The 22,675-nt window shown below is 43.5% G+C and overlaps 2 protein-coding genes across 6 annotated transcripts in view; one reads left to right on the top strand and one right to left on the bottom strand.

Moving 5' to 3' along the window:
- Nucleotides 1-13,412, bottom strand: part of wipi1 (WD repeat domain, phosphoinositide interacting 1) — an 80,677-nt gene extending 67,265 nt beyond the window's left edge. For all 5 annotated transcript variants that reach the window (XR_013889183.1, XM_080209555.1, XM_080209553.1 and 2 more), the window contains exon 1: nt 13,219-13,412. Coding sequence is in view for 4 of the 5 variants with exons in the window: in XM_080209555.1 (XP_080065681.1) it covers nt 13,219-13,292 (74 nt within the window). In the remaining variant the exon portion in view is untranslated. The remainder of the gene's footprint in view (nt 1-13,218) is intronic.
- Nucleotides 1-22,675, top strand: part of gna13a (guanine nucleotide binding protein (G protein), alpha 13a) — a 464,418-nt gene that overhangs the window by 401,245 nt on the left and 40,498 nt on the right. The window lies entirely within an intron of this gene.

The following is a 22,675-nucleotide window of genomic DNA, read 5'->3' as shown; positions in this document are numbered from 1 at the left end:
GCTGCCCATCCTGGTGATGTCAGGTATGCAAGATGTCCATCACAACAATTGGCTGATTGAATCAAACAGCATGTCCCTTCATCATAGAATCCCTACAGTGCAGAAGGAGGCCATTCAGCCTATTGAGTCTGCACCAAACACAATCCCACCCAGGCCCCAGCCCACAACGCTACCCATTTATACCACTAATCCCTGACAGTAGGGTCAATTTTAGCATGACCAATCAACTTAACCTGCACACCTTTGGGCTTTGTTTGTAAAAGTATAGACCATGCTCATGCAGCTTGCACTTGCAAAACCCAAACCAAAACATCTACTGTTAGGTGCGATTCCCCAATTAGGCAGCACCCACTGAACAATCCTGAGTGTGTTGAACATTACTCTAACAACCAATTTTAGATGATCAGCCATACTTGTACATGGCTCAATTACTCTTGCCAGAGGTGACATTTGTTCCCTCAGAGATCTATTCTTTATGAACAAAAGTGCCTTACTGAATTCCTTGGAAATTTGGGAAGCCTATAGTTCTTTGCTGCTTTCTCTATGGCAATGCTGCAACCAGAGTAGACTTTCCAATCAATCAGCATCCTTTTCCTCTGCAGCATATGTTACTGCAATCATTTGAAATTTGGCATTTTTATGTTGCTCTGATGTGTGCAAAATGAAAAGCTTTGGCAACGTGTCTCTTTGTTCAGTCATATTTAAGTTTGTACCACCAAGTGGCTGTTGTTACTTTCCATATGGCTGGATTTCTTTCTAAAAGGAGGAATTTATATGACACCAATTTGTCCACAATTGAAAGGCAATGATAAAAACCAGGAAGTTAATTTCAAACATTCAAAAATTGTAGCAGAACCAGAAATGGGGGGGGGGGGGGTGTTATCACAACAGTTAACACAAGATAACTGTGAAGATAACTTAAGAAGCTGAGGAGGCCATTGTTACAACCAAACGGCCCGAGCCAACAGGCATCACACAACAGTATTCACAGGCAAGGAACAGAGAGACTTTTTACACACATTGACTTTGAAGTTAGAAATACTTCATCTTAAATGAAGACCATTGTTTTCAGTTATGGAAATAATATCAGCACTAAGTGCATCTGTCTGCACCAAGGTATGTAACAGACTGGAAACATTGAAAGGTGATAACCACTGATCACCCAGCAGGATGGCTTCAGGAAATGTGTTGATGAAATTCCAATCATAAAAAGAACAATATCGTAGGGTCTGGCACTATAGTCAAGGAGGGGGTTCCGGAACAGTCAACCTGATCCACAGGCCTACAACTCACACTATAAAATCCAACCGCATGGTGATTGCAACTTATCACCCAAATGCACAGGGTATAAACACCCAAATCAGGCAACAATTTGGGTTTTGCCTGTGGTTTTTTGGTCAAGGCTTTTCCGATAAGTCAAGGCGACTGTGTGTTTAGGTGGGAGTTGAGGTTAAATTGGGCAGGGATTTAAGTTGGACTAACCAATTGAGCTAGTGTGTGGACATTGTTTGCTGGAGCAGACGAGGAAGGAGCATCAGAGAGAAAGCTAAGACTTTACCTGTTAAAAACCTGTTTAAAATAAGTTTAAAGCACTTTGTTCTTTGTAGAACTGTTTAAAGCATTTACTTATTGTATTTACTGCTTTAAGAATTGTGAGGGAGTGATTATCAGGCAGTTGTGGCCCATCAGCTTTAAATCAGCGCCAAGTTTAAAAGGAGGCCTGGTGTAGATAGCGGGCAGCGTCGGAGCGGGCAGCGGAGTGAGAGGGAAGCAGAGTGAGCTATTAGGGCTTAATATCAAAAAGGGCTTGAAGGTAAAAAGGCCAGGTGGAAAGAACAAGGAAAAAAAAAATTTTTTTTCAAAACTACTACAGCAAAAAACAAGGAAAAAATTTTTCCCACTACAAATTATATTGAATAATGGAGGGACATGTGATGTGCGGTTCCTGTATGATGTGGGAACTGGTGGACCCCAGGGTCCTTCCCAGAGACCATGTCTGCAGTAAGTGCAGGTTGCTGGAGGAGCTCCAGCTCAAGGTGGATGAGCTGGCCTCTGAGCTACAGACACTGAGGCTCATCAGGGGGAGAGAGGGTGTCATTGTCAATGGGGTGCAAGTGACATCCACCCCCTCTAGACTGTCTAAATCTAAGGGTCAGGAACAAAAGGGGGCTGCTGGGAGGAGGAAGGGGGGTGAGGAGCGGAGGCCTCAGCCTCTTAATCTGCATAACAGGTTTGAGGTTCTTGCTTCCACTCTGGAAGAGGACGAGGCAGGTGAGGTTGGTGAGCAAACTGCACACGGTACAGTGATGCAGCAGGACATAGGCAAAGAGAGGGGGAAAAGGAACGTAGTAGTGATTGGGGATAGTGGGGTGAAGGGTATTGACACTGTCCTTTGTCACAATGACAAAGTGCACAGAAGGGTGTGTTGTCTGCCTGGTGCTCGGGTACAGGATGTCGCAGCTGGGCTGCAGAGGAATCTGGAGTGGGAGGGTGAGAACCCAGTTGTGGTGGTACATGTGGGTGCCAGCGACGTAGGCAAAGTGCGGACTGAGGATCTGGGGAGGGAGTATGAGAAGCTGGGAATGGAATTAAAAAGTAGAACCGACAAGGTGGTCTTCTCTGGGCTACTGCCTGAACCGAGTGCAGACGGGCGTAGGGTTGACAGGATAAAGGAAGTGAATGGGTGGCTCAGAGATTGGTGTGGGAGGAATGGGTTCGAATTTATGGGGCATTGGCACCAGTATTGGGGTAGGTGGGACTTGTTCGGGCGGGATGGGGTTGGTCTGAATCGTGCTGGGACCAGAGTGCTGGCGAATCGAGTAAAGAGGACTGTAGACAGGGCTTTAAACTAATTAGGGGGGGGGAGGGTGCGAGGGTAGGTGATGTTAGGAGGTCTACAGTTAAGGATAGGGTACAGGTAAGGGAAGAGGCTGAGGATGTCCCAAGTGGTGGCGTTACGGCAAATAGGGTCCAGAAGAAGGCTGGGATGAAAGCGCTTTATCTGAATGCACGAAGCATTCGGAATAAAGTGGATGAGCTGGTGGCGCAGATCGACACAAATGGATACGATCTGGTGGCCATTACAGAGACGTGGCTGCAAGGTGACAGGGACTGGGAGATGAATGTACAGGGCTATCAAGTGTTTAGGAAGGATAGGCAGGAGGAAAGAGGGGGTGGCGTAGCTCTGCTGATTAAGGACAGCATCAAGGTGGTAGCAAGGGATGATATCGGAGCCAAAGAGCAGAAAGTGGAATCGTTGTGGGTGGAGATTAGGAACAGCAAAGGGAGGAAGACGCTGGTGGGTGTCGTCTATAGGCCCCCGAATAATGATCTGGAGGTGGGGCGGGCTGTTAACGCGCAAATAAGTGCAGCGTGCAGGAATGGGACGGCAGTAGTTATGGGGGATTTCAATCTGCATATTGATTGGTCGACCCATGTTGGACGAGGTGGGCTCGAGGAGGAGTTCTTGGAATGCTGCCGGGATAGTTTCCTGGAACAGTGTGTGTTGGAGCCGACGAGGGAGCGAGCTATCTTGGATCTGGTGCTATGTAATGAGGCGGGTAGAATTAGGGACCTTGAGGTGAAGGATCCTCTTGGAGAGAGTGATCATTGTATGGTGGAGTTTCTGTTGCAGATGGAGGAGGAGAAAGTGGGTTCCCGGACACGTGTCCTTTGTTTGAATAGAGGGGAGTATGGTAGGATGAGAGAAGAATTGGCGAATGTGGACTGGGGGAGCGCGTTGGAAGGTAGGTCTGCTGAGGAGCAGTGGAGGATCTTTAAGGAGATCTTTCTTGGTGCTCAGCAGAAATTTATTCCGATGGTTAAAAAGGACAGTAGGAAGAGAGGTAATAAGCCGTGGATAACGAAGGAGGTGAAGGAAAGTGTTAAATTAAAAGCGGAGGAATTTAGAGTAGCTAAGAGCAGTGGGCGAGAAGAGGATTGGGAGAGGTTTAAATGTCAACAAAGATTGACAAAAAAGTTGATAAAGGAGGGTAGAAGAAGCTATGAAGCTGGGCTAGCGCTTAATATAAAAAAGGATAGCAAGAGTTTTTATAAATATATAAAAAGGAAGAGGCTGGCTAGGGTGAACGTTGGTCCCTTAGCGGATGAGAAAGGGGACCTAGTGGTAGGGGATGGGGATATGGCTAAGGTCTTGAATAACTTTTTTGTTTCTGTCTTCACGGAGGAGGACGTGAATAATTTGCCGGGTGTTAGCGATGGAAAGGTGGTAGGACTGGAGGGTCTTAATGACATTACTGTTACTAGAGAGGTGGTGCGCAACAGACTGGAGGGGCTGATTGTGGACAAGTCCCCAGGACCGGATGGAATGCATCCGAGGGTTCTGAAAGAAATGGCGGAGGTGATAGTGGATGCCTTGGTGGTTATTTTCCAGACGTCGCTGGATTCCGGGGAAGTGCCGGAGGATTGGAAAACGGCTAATGTTACGCCGTTGTTTAAGAAGGGTGCCAGGCAAAAGGCGGGGAATTACAGGCCGGTTAGTTTAACGTCTGTGGTAGGTAAAATGTTAGAATCCGTCATTAAGGAGGAAATTGCGAGGCATCTTGAAGGGAATTGCTTGATAGGGCAGACGCAACACGGTTTCATTAAAGGGAAGTCGTGTCTGACAAATTTACTGGAGTTCTATGAGGATGTGTCTAGGGCGGTGGATAGAGGAGAGCCGGTGGATGTGGTCTTTCTGGATTTTCAGAAGGCGTTTGATAAGGTACCTCACAAGAGGTTACTGCAGAAGGTCAGAGGACATGGAGTTGGGGGTAGGGTGTTAGCGTGGATAGAGGATTGGTTGTCAAATAGGAGGCAGAGAGTGGGGGTCAATGGGTGCTATTCGGATTGGCGGTTGGTGACTAGTGGGGTGCCCCAGGGGTCGGTGCTGGGGCCTCAGCTATTTACCATTTATATAGATGATCTGGAGGAGGGAACCGAGTGTAGGGTGTCGAAATTTGCTGATGACACCAAGATTGGGGGAAAGGCAAATTGTGCGGAGGGTGTGGAGAGTCTGCAGAAGGATCTAGATAGGCTGGGCGAATGGGCCAGGAAATGGCAAATGGAATTTAATGTTGGCAAGTGTGAGGTGGTCCACTTTGGTAGGAAGAATGGTAGGAAGGACTATTACTTACGTGGTGAAAAACTGCAGCAGGCGACGGTGCAGAGGGACCTCGGGGTCCTTGTGCATGAGTCGCAAAAACCCAGCCTGCAGGTGCAGCAGGTGGTCAGGAAGGCGAATGGGATGCTGGCCTTCATAGCGAGGGGGATTGAATATAAAAGTAGGGAGGTCTTGCTGCAGCTGTATAGGGCATTGGTGAGGCCGCAGCTGGAGTACTGTGTGCAGTTTTGGGCGCCGCACCTGCGCAAGGATATTTTGGCCTTGGAGGGAGTGCAGAGGAGGTTTACTAGGCTGATACCGGAGTTGAGGGGGTTGAGCTATGAGGAGAGGCTGAATAAACTAGGCTTGTACTCGTTAGAGTTTAGAAGAATGAGGGGAGATCTCATTGAGACGTATAAGATGATGAATGGGATGGATAGGATAGAGGTGGAAAGACTCTTCCCGCTCAAAAAAGACAGTAGGACTAGGGGGCACAGCCTCAAGATAAAGGGGGGGCGGTTCAGAACGGAGTTGAGGAGGAACTTCTTCACTCAAAGGGTGGTGAATCTCTGGAATTCTCTGCCCGTTGAAGTGGTGGAGGCTGCCTCGCTAAATATTTTTAAGAAGCGGGTTGATGGGTTTTTGATAAGAGAAGGGATTAAGGGTTATGGGGAGAGGGCGGGAAAGTGGAACTGAGCCACGACAGATCAGCCATGATCTTATTGAATGGCGGGGCAGGCTCGAAGGGCCAGATGGCCTACTCCTGCTCCTATTTCTTATGTTCTTATGTTCTTATGTTCTTAAAACCAAAAGAGAAAATGCTGAAAAATTTCAGCAGGTCTGGCAGCATCTGCAATGAGAGAAAAGAGCTGATGTTTCAAGTCCAGATGACTCTTTGTCAAAGCTAATAGAAAGTGGGAGATATTTTTACTGCAGGGCGAGGGAATGAAAGATGAATCAAAGCCACAAAAACAAGGGGAAAGGCTGAGAGTTGCTAATGGTAGTCCATAGACAGAATAGATGTTGTGTAGTGTTATTTACACTAGTTTAGAGCTCTTTGTAGATGGGCATTAGGAGGGTTTTTTAAACTAAACCACACATTTGCAGTAGAGTCAAACCGAGTGTGTGTCATTTTTGTCCTTTTATATTATCAACAGGTAAAGTACGAAAAAGTATTTCACATTTGGAATATTTTGCAATAGCACTTCATTACAAAACAACATTCCAGTCTTCCATCTAAAACTGGCTTATAATTTTCTGAACTTTAAAGTCAACCTATGAATTCACAAGCAGTGCAATTATTTGAATTCTGCTAAGGAGATATTTGAGCAGTGGCTGTTAAGGGACAGGTCAATTTAGCAACCAAATATTACAATCATCTACAAGCAGCAATGATTGATGAGAGCACAGGAATGAGATGGAGAATCTGGTGAACTGGTGTGACAACAATAACCTCTCCCTCACTATCAACAAAATGAAGCGGATTGTCACTGACTTCAGGAAGCATAAAGGAGAACATGCCCTGGTCGACATTAACGGGGACAAAGTAGAAAGTTTTAAGAGCTTCAAGTTTTTAGGAGTCCAGATCATCAACAACCTGTCCTGATATCCCCATGCCAACATTATAGTTAAGAAAGTCCACCAACTCCTCTAATTTCTCAAAAGCCTAAGGACATTTGGATCCGAATACCACAGACATTCTTCTATTGTGAAAAAGATACAAAAATCTGAGGTCACTTACTAACCAAGAACAGCTTGTTCCCTGCTGCTGTCAAACTTTTGAATGGGTTTACCTTGCATTAAGCTGATCTTTCTTTACACCCCAGCTATGACTGTAAGATTACAGTCTGCACTGTCTCATTTCCTTCTCATTGAACAATATGCTTTGTCTATATAGCGCACACGAAACAGTATTTTTCATTGTATACATGTGACAATAATAAATCAAATGAAAAATCAGCATTATGGATGATCCGTTTATGTACCATGGCTCATGCTAGCATTGCTGAATGTGAAACAGATGCATAATCTGCAATAAAAATATAGTCTTAGTCACAACTACTTGCATATATCATCTATCATTATGGAGTCTACATTACTATTACACAGTTGAACAATTCAGTGCGGTTGCTAAGCCATCCAAATATTTTGATTAACAATAAACTCTTATTATACCTTTACAGCAGAATGACTATAATCACATGACATCAACTCATCTGGTGCAGGCTCAAAGGAAACTACTATTTTCCAGGCAGGCCTGTCAGGATACACAGAGAAAAAGCATTGAACTAAACTAATTCCTTGTGGTTTTAGTAATAACAGCAAACATCTGAAGCCCATAAACTCTAGCAACAACTCTCTGCTTTGGGATCTCCTTGTCCACAAAGTGGATAAAAGGAATCCAACAGCTAATTAGTTACACTGCAAGATTCGAAATCCCTATTAGCTTTAAAAACATGACCTGACTTCAAATTTTGGGAGCCTCTCGTCAAAAACCATAACAGTTTTTAAGCTACTGAGTTACAAAAGTAAGCTCAGGTTCAAGACCCTTCTGAAACCCAGAGAAGGAATATCTCCTTAGTACTGTAACTCCAATGGCCACATTGTTTATAGGTAATAACATGCGATCAGAATGTAGTCATTAAGTGGTTCTTGTTAAAATGTATATTTGCAAATTATCTAAATTGGGTACCTGATCATGGGTTGGGTATTTATAATTGGACCAAACGGTTTGGTGATGCAATTTTTAATTCAGGATGCAATGTTGCAATCAGCCCCTCCGATCGCACTTTTGTTAGGAGTGTGTTCGCGAATGCCGATGTCACCTATCAAAACTGACTTCAGATAACCAACTTTTCATACTCCAAGCACCAGAGGAGAAAGAAGCCAAAGTAGAAATGAGCAGGAGAGAAGATCTTTGTGTGGGTCTCTCCCTCTCCACCTATTTATAAAAGCTTGAACCCTGCCTACTAATTTTGACAATGCATAAGATGCAGGCGGAGATATTTTTAAAGAAGCAGCTGCTGATTCCACAGGAATAGATAAATTGTCCATCTACAATTACCCTCTTTACTCAGAGGGCAGTAAGGGCGTGGAATGCCCTGCCTGTAGCTGTTGTGGACTCGCCAACTTTAAGGTCATTCAAATGCTCACTGGATAGACATATGGATAATATTGGAATAGTTTAGGGTAGAGGGTCATTAGATTGTTACGCTGACCAGTGAAACTATTGAGAGCCGAAGGGCCTGTACTGCGCTGTTAATGTTCTATGTTCTACATCTTTAAACCGTCTCAACATCAAAACCAGAATGACCACCAAGCTTGCCTGGATCCACCCAAGTCATCAACCTGTTAGAACCATAACAAGTTAATCTTTACTGGACTTGAAAACGCTCTCAATCTTTCCTCCCACTTTGTAATCTAATTTTGTTATGTGAACTTGAACATGTGTGCACGTATGTGCACAAAAGTCGGAGTATTTTTATTATTTTTCTTAGACCTGCTTAAGTACAATAAAAACTATCCTCTTTTCAAAAATATGCAAGGAAACCTGTTTGTGCCTTTTGGGTGGTACAGTGGTTAGCACTGCTGCCTCACAGGGCCAGGAACCCAGTTCAATTCTGGCTGACTATTTTTGTAGAGTTTATGCATTCACTCCATGTCTGTATGGGTTTCCTCCAGGTGCTCCAGTTTTCTCCCACAGTCCAAAGGTGTGCAGGTTAGGTGGATTGGCCATGCTAAATTGCCCTTTAGGATCTAAAGATGTGCAGGATAGGGGGATTGGCCACGATCAATGCACGGGGTTACGGAAATAGAGCAGGGGTGTGGGTCTAGGTAGAGTGCTCCTTTGGAGAGTCAGTGCGGACTCAATGAGCCGAAAGGCCCACTTCTGTACTAAAGATTCTCTGGATTTTACCATCACTGTATGTAAACAGTTAAACTCTGAAATTAAAAAACCTGTTGTGCTTGTAAAGATGGGAAAAAAAGTCTCTCCTCTCTTCACCTGATTGCAGCAAAATGCTTTAAATAGAACCACTTTTTACTTCCTTCACATCCAATCCAATATGGTACATATGGCAGTTATCTTGGGCTTTTTTAGCTGTGTTTACCATTCTCCCCTCCTCTCTCCCACCACCACCACATATCGCACTCCTCCCAAACATGCAGACATACTATCCTCATTGAAGAGTGTCTTGGATGTTACTAATGTAGCTTCCTGTTCATGTTTCTAAAATGTACACAAGGGCAATGCCTCAAGAGCCTTCTTGCACCACTCAAATTGGGAGAAACAGGAATCAGTCGTGAAGGCAAGCAACAAGGAAGCAGAAAAGCATGAAAACTTTCATGACAGCTGAAAGGATTAATAATCACACAAGTGACAATGAAACAAAAAGGTCTTCTAAGAGCTTTCACAGATAAGCACCATGGCCATTTGTCTGAGCAAAGCTTATTAAATCAGACATCTGTACTAGAAAAGGACTGACCTACAGACACAGGAACGAGCTGGACTAAAAAAAAATCACGCTGATTGGATATTATAATGAAGCAAGTGTACAGCGATTATGATTGGTACATGCTAATTACTCGTAATCAAATCTTAAAACTTGAATTGCTTACATATCACGGAATATGGCACGCAGGCTAGCTACAGCATGTGAACTGTAGCTTTGCAGTGTCCTTGACATCATCTGTAATCAAAACAGCTATTTAAGAGAACTCTGTGACTTGGTCTAGTTATTTAAAGGATAAAGTTCTGAACAATTAAAAGGCTGACATCAAAGCCCGCAACAAGAGGTGGGATAGCAAAGGGACAATCAGTGCGGCTCTGAGGAGTGTAAAGCTGAGATTAATAACAAATACATTTTTGAACAGTAAAGGAATTAAGGGTTATGGACAGCAGGTGGGTAAATGGAGCTGAGTCCACAAAAAAATTAGCGATGAATAGCAGAGCAGGCTCAAGGGACCAGATGGCCTACTCCTGCTCCTAGTTCTTAAGATCTTAACTTCACTCAATTAGTCAAATAATCAGCAAGAAAAACAAGTGAAGTACAGGTGTGAAGAAGTTTTTTTTAAAAAAACATTTTGAAGATCCAATAGCAGCAGGCAGTTGAAAAAAAATCTCAATACAAATTGGTACTACGAGTAAATAGCTAGGCTAAAGCCTATGAAGTGCACAGGACTGTCTTTAAACCTACTTTAAGCGCTGGTTAGGTGACAAAGATAGGTAAAATACTTAACACTTCCAAACACATTCCTGATTACCATTAAGCACTTATCCACAACTCAAAGTACCATTCCAAACGATGCCATGAAATTTGGCAAGTTTTGCAGCACCAAACGAATTTTCAACGCTGGTTTATCAGCCATCACCCAATGTCAGTGTTGCTGTTTCAGATGAAAGTTATGGTGCACCAGCCACTGCAATACATCTGTCCTGTGTTGATGACTATGCTCATCATATTTGCAGATTGCACATGGGTGCAAGGCAGATCAGATGAACAATTGACAGAAACCGTTTTTATTCAACTTGTAAAACCCTGCAGAAATTGATGTTCAACTCCCAATGCTTCTTCAACTTGTCGTTGTTGAACTCTGTATGATTACGTGGTAGATTTATTCTGGACCAGTGTGAAACTAGGATTTAAGGAAATCCAATATATGGCTAGAGATCACACCTGAAATACTCTTCAGTCTCCTTTCCTGTGGAAGGATAGACTAATCTTCAAGTTATTGCAAGAAGTTGCGTTTATATAACGCATTTAACCTATTAAAATTTCCCACTGCGTTTTATTATAAAACGAGATATGAACTAAAGCCACTCAAGGAAATATCGAAGCAAATTACTAAAACCTTGAGCACGAAGGTTGTTTTTAAGACGGTCTCAAAAGGAAGAAAGTGGTGTAAAGAGGTTTAGGGAAGCAATTTCAGACTGTAGGGCCCAGGCAGTTGAAGGCAGGATTATCAATGATAGAGCAAGTAAAGGCAGAATTAGAGGAGAATCAACTGTCTTGGGCGAATATAGGGCCGGACAAAATTACAGAGAAAGGGAGCAGAAGAGGCCACGGAGAAAGGTTCAAAGAGACTTTCCTTAATCGGAAGGCACTGTAGGCCAAACACAAGGGTAGTAGTTAAATGGGACTAGATCTGACTTAGGACTTGGACAGCAAAGTTTTGGATGACCTCAGGTTAGAGATTACAATGTGAGGCACCAGTCAGGAATATGTTGGAATTGTCAAGTCTGGACAAAGGTCAACTCCCAGGAAGAGAGGGCTGTACCATGAGGACAGATTGAGTAGAAGAGGCCTTTGTTCTCTGAAGTTCAGAAGAATGAGAGATCCACTTACTGAAATACGTAAAATTCTTTGAGATGCTCAATTGGAGAGATGCTAGAGGCTGATACTTCCCTTGGCTGAAGATCTGGAATTAGGAACCATTATGGGGTGGCCATTTAGGACTCAGATGGCGAGGAAGTTCTTCACTCAGAGGATTATGAAGCTGTGAAATTCTCTAGCCTGGAGGGCTGTGGTTGCTCAGCCATTGAGCATATTCAAGAATGAGATTGATAAATTCTTGGACATAACCAGTCATGATTTCATAGAATGCTGCAAAAGACTTGTGCAGCCGTTTGACCGACTTATGTTCTGAGAAAACGTCAGAAGGTCCCAGGTTCAATCCAACAAGTTGCATTTAACTGTTATCAGCAAACTGTAAAGTTTAAAGTTTAATTTATTAATGTCACAAGTAGGCTTACATTAACACTGCAATGAAGTTACTGTGCAAATCCCCTAGTCACCACGTTTCAGCATCTGTCCAGATACAGTGAGGAAGAATTTAGTACAGCCAATCCACCTATCCAGCGCATCTTTTGAACTACGGGAGGAAACCCACGCAGAGAATGTGCAACTCCACACAGATAGTGATGCAAGCTGGGAATCGAACCCGGGTCCCTGGAGCAGTGAGGCAGCACTGCTAACCACTGTGCCACTAAGATGCTACAACTGCGTCTCTGCACCTGGAATGGCGGAGAATACATCAGCCTCGATACCATTCCTGATCATTATTTTGTGGTTCCTGCTGGACAGTACAAGTGGTTGTCAGGCCAGGACAAGGCCCAGCCCGTAAAACTCATGGTTGAACAGCTCACCAACGTTCATTTGGCTAAAAGATAAAAAAAAGTTGCCATTCTGCAAGTAACCAAGGGCCCCAAATGAACATGGAACTTTCCTCAATGACAATCCAAACCTGTAAAAAACCTGAAAGAGGGTAAGAAGTTATTGCACTGAAAGGTAAGGGGGACACAGGACAGCAACATCCTGCAAACAACTGTCAGATTTGATGGATTTCATGTCACCAATGTGGCTTCTCAGAGTTCAATTAGCATGGCAATATGAATGTTGTCTGAGGAGACAATACCAGCTGAGATTCCTTCAACAAACCAAGTGTGACAACTGAAATGTTTATTTTAAAGAAATGAACAGTAAGAAGTCTCACAACACCAGGTTAAAGTCCAACAGGTTTATTTGGTAGCACAAGCTGACGAAGGAGCAGAGCTCCGAAAGCTTGTGCTACCAAATAAACCTGTTGGACTTTAACCAGGTGTTGTGAGGCTTCTTACTGTGCCTACCCCAGTCCAACGCCAGCATCTCCACATTAACAAAAAGAAAGGTGGTGTATTTTATTAGCACCTTTAGCAGTTGGAAACACATTCCTTGATTAAACTTTCAGGTTTGGCACAATGTGGGGTTCATGCCAAAAGAAAAAAAGTGCAAAAGTAACAATTGTTATTTGACTGGATGGAACGCCTTTCAGAAGGTCAGTTAGCGAGGCATTGGAAGTTGTTGCATTGATATTGGGCTCCTCCAACAATATTTCATCACCTGGATGTTTATAGAGTGTAAAATCTGACACTTAACGGTGAAAACAAGAAAGTTAACCCTGCAGACATAAACACCCAGGGCCACTGTTTCCCCACCAACATCTGTATGGATCTTTTCCCTGGATAAACTCGGTGCAGCGTAATCCCAGCAGGACATTGCTGAGGAGAAAGCTCTCCAAGCTGTTTGTAAACAATTCTCACAAACAAAAGCCGATCAGCGGGAGGCGGCCCGTTTCCTTACGTGCAGTCCTGATTGAAGGAGGCGCACAGAGGGACGATGCTGGCTCCCTCCCCGCCGGCATCACTGCAGCTCATTGTCGGCACTCCGCATCCGAACCCTGGCTCTGCGCCCGCTCTAAGCGGCGGCGACTCACTCTCGCCGGTCACTCGCCATCCGGCGACCCCTCCGCTCCCCAATCAACACAGCTGTCAGCGGCCGCCCTCACCCTCCACTCCCATTGGCCAATGCTGACTGTCACGTGGTGAGCCAGCCTCCACGGAGCCCCGCCTCCCTCCAGCAGGGCTGAATCTGATTGGCTGCAGTCCCTTGGCTACTTTCCTCACCGGTCTTTTCCCGATTGCAGAATGAGAGCTTGGCCATTGGTCCAGTCCTATGTCCATCAAAGATCCATCGTCTTACTCCATTCACATAGCTCTGCCCCTCCTGCCCAACTCCTTTATTGATTTGATTTGTTATTGTCACGTGTATTAGTGTACAGTGAAAAGTTTTTGTTTTGCAAGCTACACAGACAAAACATACTCTTCATAGAGAAGGAAATGAGAGAGTGCAGTATGTAGTGTTACAGTCGTAGCCAGGCTGTAGAGAAAGATTAACTTAGTGCAAAGTAGGTCCATTCAAAAGTCTGATGGCAGCAGGGAAGAAGCTGTTCTTGAGTCGGTTGGAACGTGACCTCAGACTTTTGTATCTTTTCCCGAATGGAAGAAGGTGGTAGAGAGAATATCCAAGGTTTGTGGGGTTCTTAATTATGCTGGCTGCTTTGCCAGGGTGTGTAAACAGAGTCAATAGATGGGAGGCTGATATGTGAGATGGATTGGGTTACATTCATGACCTTATGTAGTTCCTTGAGGTTTTGGGCAGAGCAGGAGCCATATCAAACTGTGATACAACCAGAAAGAATGTTTTCTATGGTGCATCAGTAAAAGTTGGTGAGAGTAATAGCTGACATGCCAAATTTCCTTAGTCTTCTGAGAAAGTAGAGGCATTGGTGGGCTCTCTTAACTATAGTGTCAGCATGGGGGGAACCAGGACAGGTTGTTGGTGATCTGGATTCCTAAAAACTTGAAGCTCTCAACCATTTCTACTTCATTCCCATTGATATAGATAGGGGCATGTTCTCCTCTACGCTTCCTGAAGTCGATAACAATCTCGTTTGTTTTGCTGACATTGAGGGAGAGATTATTGTTGCTGCACCAGTTCACCAGATTGTCTATCTCATTCCTGTGCTCTGTCTTGACATTGTTTGAGATCTGACTCACTACGATGGTGTCGTCAGCAAACTTGAAAATCGAGTTGGAGGGGAATTTGCCTACACAGTCATAGGTGTATAATGAGTATAGTAAGTGGCTGAGAACACAGACTTGTGGAACACCAGTGTTGAGGATGATCGTGGAGGAGTGTTGTTGCCTGTCCTTACTGATTGTGGTCTGTAGGTTAGGAAGTTCAGGAAGTCGCAGAGGGAGGAGCCAAGAGTTTGGAAATGAGTTTCGTAAGAATAATGGAAACTAAAAAACTCAATGGTTCTAATTATGTTGCGTCTAAAAAGTATTTAACCACTGTTTATAACTTTTAGGAACAAAATTTGTAGAGAAGAAATTTCTTCATGTATCTTTGATTTTATTCATTATTGTCACATGTATTGGTATACAGAGGAAAGTATTGTTTCTTGCACGCAATACAGACAAAGCATACCATTCATGGTGTACATTGGGCAGAAGGGAAGAATCATAGATAGGGTGTAGAGAAAGATCAGCTTAATATAAGGTAGGTTCATTCAAAAGTCTGATGGCAGCAGGGAAGAAGCTGTTCTTGAGTCAGTTGGCACTTGATCTCAGACTTCTGTTTCTTTGTCATAATGGAAGAAGGTGGAAGAGAATATGCCTCGTGTGCATAAGGTTCTTGATTATGCTGGCTGTATTTTTGAGGCAGCAGGAAGTGTAGACAGAGTCAATAGATAGGAGACTGGTTTGCATGATGGACTGGGCTATGTTCACAATATCTTGACTCAGATTTAACATTGCACCCTACCAGAAATGGCAATGTGTCATCCTGATTCAAAACACTGGCTCTTATTCTCTCTCCACAGGTGCTGTCAGAGCTGCTGAGATTTTCCAGTATTTTCTGTTTTTGCCTTCTGGAGAAACCTGGGCTGTGAATGTGTTAAAACAGTTGAGTATCCTTCCTCTTGAACTAAAGTTACTTTTGTGCATGTTTGATAAGGAATGTTGGGCCTGGCTCGATCACTGCTACTGACCAATTAGAATCATGGATTAATATGTACATGCTGGCCCTCTGAAAGAGCTATTCACCTAGTGCCATTCCCCTGCCTTTTCTCCATCACCCTGCACACTTTTCTTTTTCAGATAATAGCCTAATTCCCTTTTGAATGCCTCGAGTAAACCTGCCTCCACCAACTGAAGCTGACCATACGCAGGCCCCTGTGTGAAAAAGTTTTCCGCCATGTCACCATTGCCTCTTTTGTGGGCAGCACAGTGGCACAATGGTTAGCACTACTGCCTCATAGTGCCAGGGATCCAGGTTCAGTTCCCAGCTTGGGTCACTGTCTGTGTGGAGTCTGCACATTCACCCCGCATCTGCATGGGTTTCCTCCGAGTATCCGGTTTCTTCCGAAAGACGTACTGGTTAGGTGCATTGGCCGTGCTAAGTTCTCCTTCAATTGCCCAAACAGGCTCCGGACTGTGGCAACTAGGGGATTTCCACAGTAACTTCATTGCAGTATTCATCTAAGTCTTATTTGTGACTAATAAATAAACTTTAAAAAAATGTAACTCTTTGTGACACTAATAAATAAACTTAAAAGCCTTCATTTTGCTTGTTATCTCTGGTTCTCAATCCTTCCACCAATAGGAACAGTTTCTCCCTTACTATTTTGTCCGACCCTTCATGATTTTGAATACCTTTATCAAATCTAAATCAGACCATAATTTAAATATGTATCTGATTTAGTTTTTAAAAGGATATATTGATCTTGGAGAAAGCCCATACAGCTTGATGCCTCAGTTTAATGCTCCGTGTTATGCTGAGACTTGACAAGCTTGGGTTAAATTACTTTACTTACTGACCTATTGACACTCAAAGTTCAGGCACCCATATAAATAATTAACCTTTTTTTGAACAAAGGAACAACAGTAGGCTATTCAAATCCTTGAGTTCGGTTGCTTAGATCATCAATGTTCTGTATTTGAACTCTAGCTAACTTTGATCCATATGTTTTGATAATTTTGCCTGATAAAAATTGAAATCTTAAACATTTCAATGAGCTCTGAATCCACAGCTGCTTAAGAAAGATAGTTCACATTTCCATGTCCCTTCTTATGAAAAGATCCTTCCTGATTTCACACCCGAATGGCCTAACACTAACGTTAAGATTGTGACCTCTTGGCCCCAAATTCCTGATCAGAGGAAACAACCTTCTCAATACAGTTTAACATTTAAACAGCAGATTTGTGCTAGAGACAACGTTGAGACAGTGCCAGGTGGCAATGCCTGGGCAGTGCCAGAGTCCTACCTGGGCATGAAGCAGTACTAATGCGCACACCCCAGACACGCTCTGCTCGCCAGGTGCGCATTGTAGAGGGCCTGCCATGATTCACCAATGTGAATTGGGGGGTTGGGGGGAGGAATCAGCACTGTCAGACATTAAAAGCTATTGATTTATTTAAAAGCATTCAAATGGGGAATTTCACATTCCATGTCAGGGTTCCTGTTACACCACTGGGGTGGGCAGGGGTTACCATTGGAACGGGAAATCCTGCCAACATAAACCATGTTTTGGGACTTCTATGGAATTACCGATTCCCACAGCCCATCCTGTCCCTCTTGAAAACAGGAGTGGAAAATCCCCCCATTGTGTTTGAGCAGGTAGCTTTAGAACCAATTTGGTGATGAAGCGTCACAAATGATTCTGCCTCAGTCCACTCATCTACCATCCTTTGTATTGACTGGAATGTTTGTACAATGCATGGAGTGTTACATCCCAGGGGGTTTTTATGTTGACTTTTGTCATTTTTAAACTGTTCAGTAACTTCCAGAATTGCCATCTTGTGACCAGCAGTAGCCATTTAATCAATCCAGCCATTTGTCCAGTTTTTAAAAATAGTTTTATAAAGTAGCCAGACTGACATGTATACATGTATATATACTAACCCTTCATCAGAGCTTCATCCAGACTCGAAACGTTGGCTCTATTTTCTCCCCAGAGATACTGTCAGACCTGCTGAGATTTTCCAGCATTTACTGTTTTGTTTCAGATTCAAGCATCTGCACTAGTTTGTTTTCATATTTGACATATTTGTACCTTCTGGATGGGACACCAGGAAGGTTATGTTAAATTTTTTTTCTTAACTCTTATTATCAATATACCTCAGATTTTGACCTACTCTAAATTCAGAACCCTTTGGTGTTACCATTCTTTGTTATTATTTTTAAACTTTATCCCCATAAATGTGTTCAATAGAACAATGACTGTAAACATATTATAAATGATCAAATTAGCTTTTGTTTTTATTTGAATTAATTGATCTAATCTTACTTTCTGGTTGATTGGTTTAAACCAAATTAGAAGTATACTAGTATAATCACCCACATGACTCCTTGTGCTGTGACGTACCTTTGTGATTTGTCCTCACTGTGTTCTCTGGTTGCTGCTTCTCTTGTGGACAATATGGTGGTCACATCTACCAATATTGTCATGGATAGATACAACTTAGTCGTGTAGATTGGTGAGGATGAGGTCAAGTATGTTCTTCCCTTTCTCGGCACCTAGCACAGACCCAGTCTAGAAGCTATGTCCCTCAGGACTCAGGCTGTTTGGTCAGTAGTGATGCTACTGAGTTAATCTTGGTGATGGACATTAAAATTCCTCAACCAGACTACGTTCTCTATCTTTGCTACCCTCAGTGCTTCTTCTAAGCCGTGTTCAATAAGGAGGAGTACTGATTTATCAATTGAGGGAGGGACAGAAGTAAGTGGCAATCAATCTGAAGCTTTTTTGCCCATGTTTGATCTGATATCATGAGACTTTGTGGTGTTTGGGGGCATTGCTGTGGACCCCCCAGGGTCACTCCCTTCTGACTGCACCTTTCTGTCACTGCCCTTGGTTAGTTTGTCTTGCTAGCGGAACAGGATATACCTAGGAATGGTGATGAAGGAGCATAGGACATTGGCTGAAAGATATGATTTTTGTAAATATGACTATGTCAGGCTGTTGCTTGACTAGTTTGTTGGAGTATTTCGGCACAAACCTCCAAATGTTCGCAAAGTAGGACTTTATAGGGTTGACTGGGGCAAGTATGTTTTTGTCATTTCTGGTGTCTGGATCAATGGTGTGTGGTCATTGCATTCTATTTAATAGATCTTTTTGTGGCGGCTTGATACAACTGAGAGTCTTGCCAGGCCATTTCAGAGGATAATTAAGTCAGCCACATTGATGTGAGGCAGGAATCACCTGGTGAAGATGGAATATTCCCTTGTTTTGTTAGAATAAAAATTAGTGAACCAGATGGGTTGTTATTGCAATTCAGCAGTTTCACTATTACTGATATTAATTTTTATTCCAGATGTATTTAATACATTGAACTTAAATTGCCTTGTTGCTATGGTGAGAATTAAAATTGTGTCTCCAAATCATTAGATCGGGTGTCTGGATTTGATTTTGATTTGATTTATTATTGTCCCATGTATTGGGATACAGTGAAAAATATTGTTTCTTGCTAGCTATACTAACAAAACATACCTTTCATAGAATACATAGGAGAGAAGGAAAAGAAAGGGTGCAGAATAGAGTGGCGCAATCACGGATAGGGTGTAGAGGAAGATCATTACTGGTTCAGCGGTATAACCACAAAATTAACATACAGCAAATATTTCAAGTATCAACAATGGGCTTAAACATAAACCACCTTTGCAAGTATTTCATCATCCTTTTCTGAAAATTAGACTTATCCTCGTAATGGGCAGAATTAAATCAAAACCAGAACTAGGGGTCACTGTTTAAAAATAAGGGGTCAGTCATTTAAGGCAGAGATGAGAAGAAAATCTTACCCTCAGAAGGTCATGAGCTCTGGAACTGTCTTCCTCCAAAGACAGTGAAAGCAAGGTTTTTGAATATTTTTATGGTCTAGCTAGATAGATTCTTGATTTACAAGGGGGTGAAAGATTATTAGTAGACAGAAATGTGGGGTTGAGGTTACAGTCAGATCAGCCATGATCTTACTGAATGGTGGAGCAGGCTTAAGGGGCCAAATGGCCTACTCCTGCTCCTAGTTCATATGTTCTATGTTCATGTGAAATATTTTTAATTGGTACAAGTTTGAAAAAAGAGTTCTGGCTACATATTAAAATATTTCATTAGGGAGCTATGTATTGGATGTTATACATTTACTAGTAAGTTTAAACTTAAGTATTAATGTCACAAGTGGACTTACATTAATACTGCAATGAAGTTACTGTGAAAATCGCCTAGTTGCCACACTTCGGCACCTGTTTGGGTACACTGAGGGAGAATTTACATGGCCAATCCACCTAACCTACACATCTTTGGACTGTGGGAGAAAAACACAGTATCTGGAGGAAACCCATGCAAACACGGGGAGAACATGCAGACTCTGCACAGACAGTGATCCAAGCCAAGAATCGAACCTGAGTCCCTGGCAGTGTAAGGCAGCACTGTGCCACCTATGCCTAATCATAGACTACTGATGTCTGCACATGTCCCATTACTTTTTTATGGCAGCAGATATCAGTCTAAGTGCCTTGCCCTGGAAGGGCGGGACACTTCATTGGCATAATTTAGTGTTCCCACAGAGAAATTGATAGTCTGATTTAAACTCAGCAGCCAGTGAAAGCTCAGCAGTGAAAGGGAGGCGGGAGCTTCAGAGGTACTCCCAACTCTTCAAGAAAGCATTTGGCTTCCCCTGTCCCCAGCCTCCACTGTGCTCACCACCCGCAACAACCTTTCTGATTGATGTCCTACACCCAGGCCTTCTAATTGCCAACCTATCTCCTGCCCCCATCTCGATTGTTCCAAGTCAAACACCATCCTACATTGATTGATCTAGATCTCCTTATTGCAGGATCTCTCTCCCAGCTCAATCACCAGAGACCATTCCCTGGCCTGGTTGAGTTTTTTGGTGTTTATCTTTTTAGTTTGTCCAATATCGCCTTGTCTTCTTTAAATGTTGGAGTCTTAAAATCAACAATTTGCCAACCTTAATTATTAGTAGTTTTATAGGTGATTTTATTTAAGTGCATCTTTATTGAGTGAATTGCTTGCTCTTGACTCTCGAGGCTTTTTGTTCGGATGCATTAAGTTTTGACACAGTAAGGGGCAGGTTCTTTCAGTTGAATTCACCTGATTGAGTCAATAGAGACCTGTTCTGTTCATATATTTGAAAACCATTGTTCAACAGCTTTCATTCTTCAGGCTGATTCCAACAAATGCACAACCTTGATGTTCTTCCTGTTAGTCAGAGAGGAGAATTGAACTAAGTCTATCCATCACGAACACATGGTTTGCCCTTGGCCCTTACCTCATCACCAATACTTTTGAAACATCTCCCCTGTTTTATGAACCTTGTACTCAACTTCTCCACTGCACACTTTGTCAGGTTCTCAGGCTCTAAACTTTTTGGAACTGTGCTGCCCACATCCTGCTTAGGCCTGGGAGGCCTGGAACTCCCAGCACCGAGGGTTTATCTGCACAACGTGGACTGCAGCGGCTCAAGGACACAGTTCACCATCACTCTCTCAAGGGCAATTATGGATGGTCTGTAGTCCACATCCTATGAACATGAAAGAAATGAAATCCTACTTGACCATCATTACTATTCTTGCCAATGCACATTGATTGCATCCCCCAATATACTGAACTTAAAATCTTGTTCCTTGTTTAAACATGCAATTATTGTGCGGAGGGTGTGGAGAGTCTACAGAAGGATCTAGATAGGCTGGGCGAATGGGCCAGGAAATGGCAAATGGAATTTAATGTTGGCAAGTGCGAGGTGGTCCACTTTGGTAGGAATAATGGTAGGAAGGATTATTACTTACGTGGCGAAAAACTGCAGCAGGCGACGGTGCAGAGGGACCTTGGGGTCCTTGTGCATGAGTTGCAAAAACCCAGCTTGCAGGTGCAGCAGGTGGTCAGGAAGGCGAATGGGATGCTGGCCTTCATAGCGAGGGGGATTGAATATAAAAGTAGGGAGGTCTTGCTGCTGCTGTATAGGGCATTGGTGAGGCCGCAGCTGGAGTACTGTGTGCAGTTTTGGGCGCCGTACTTACGCAAGGATATTTTGGCCTTGGAGGGAGTGCAGAGGAGGTTTACTAGGCTGATGCCGGAGCTGAGGGGGTTGAGCTATGAGGAGAGGCTGAATAAACTAGGCTTGTACTCGTTAGAGTTTAGAGAATGAGGGGAGATCTCATTGAGACGTATAAGATGATGAATGGGATGGATAGGATAGAGGTGGAGAGACTCTTCCCGCTCAGAAAGGACAGTAGGACTAGGGGGCACAGCCTCAAGATAAAGGGGGGGCGGTTTAGAACGGAGTTGAGGAGGAACTTCTTCACTCAAAGGGTGGTGAATCTCTGGAATTCTCTGCCCGTTGAAGTGGTGGAGGCTACCTCGCTAAATATTTTTAAGACGCGGGTTGATGGGTTTTTGATAAGAGAGGGGATTAAGGGTTATGGGGAGAGGGCGGGAATGTGGAGCTGAGCCACGACAAATCAGCCATGATCTTATTGAATGGCGGGGCAGGCTCGAAGGGCTAGATGGCCTACTCCTGCTCCTATTTCTTACGTTCTTATGTTCTACACATGTGACCTCCTCCAGCCGTGTCCCAGATATTCATAGAATCATGGAATAGAATCATAGGATCCCTATAGTGAAGAAGGAGGCCATTTGGCCCATTGAGTCTGCACCAACCACAATCCTACCCAGGCCCTATTCCCATAACCCCACAATCTCACACAGGGCAGGGTAGGTGTGGGATGATGCGGCGGCGCGGGCTTGTTGGGCCGAAGGGCCTGTTTCCCGTGCTGGGATGTTCTTTGTTCTTTGTTTGTTTTGTTCTATACCCTATTCCCGTAACCCCACATATTTACCCTGCTAATCCCCTGACACTAGGGTCAATTTATCATGACCAATCAATCTAATCCGCACATCCTTGGATTGTGAGGGGAGAGTGTGGAAGCCGGATGACCCAGAGGAAACCCAGGGAAGATGAGCAAACTCCAGCGTTGCTCTTTAATCTGCTGACTCTGGATTCTTGTGCAAATCCTAAGTATGTTCCACCATCCATATCTGCGGTCTCAGCCATGCTGCCTTGAAGTTCTACCCTTAAACCTTCCTGCTTTTTTCTGGTCTTCATATCTACAAAATCATCCCCAAAGACTAATTCTTCAAACATGTTTTTGGGCATCTTCCCAAGCTCTTGTTATTCCTTGT

Source organism: Carcharhinus amblyrhynchos, chromosome 21 (assembly GCF_965287045.1).
Source record: "Carcharhinus amblyrhynchos chromosome 21, sCarAmb.v2.hapA, whole genome shotgun sequence".
In the NCBI taxonomy this organism is placed as follows: domain Eukaryota; kingdom Metazoa; phylum Chordata; class Chondrichthyes; order Carcharhiniformes; family Carcharhinidae; genus Carcharhinus; species Carcharhinus amblyrhynchos.
This window is presented reverse-complemented; position numbering and strand designations above follow the sequence as displayed.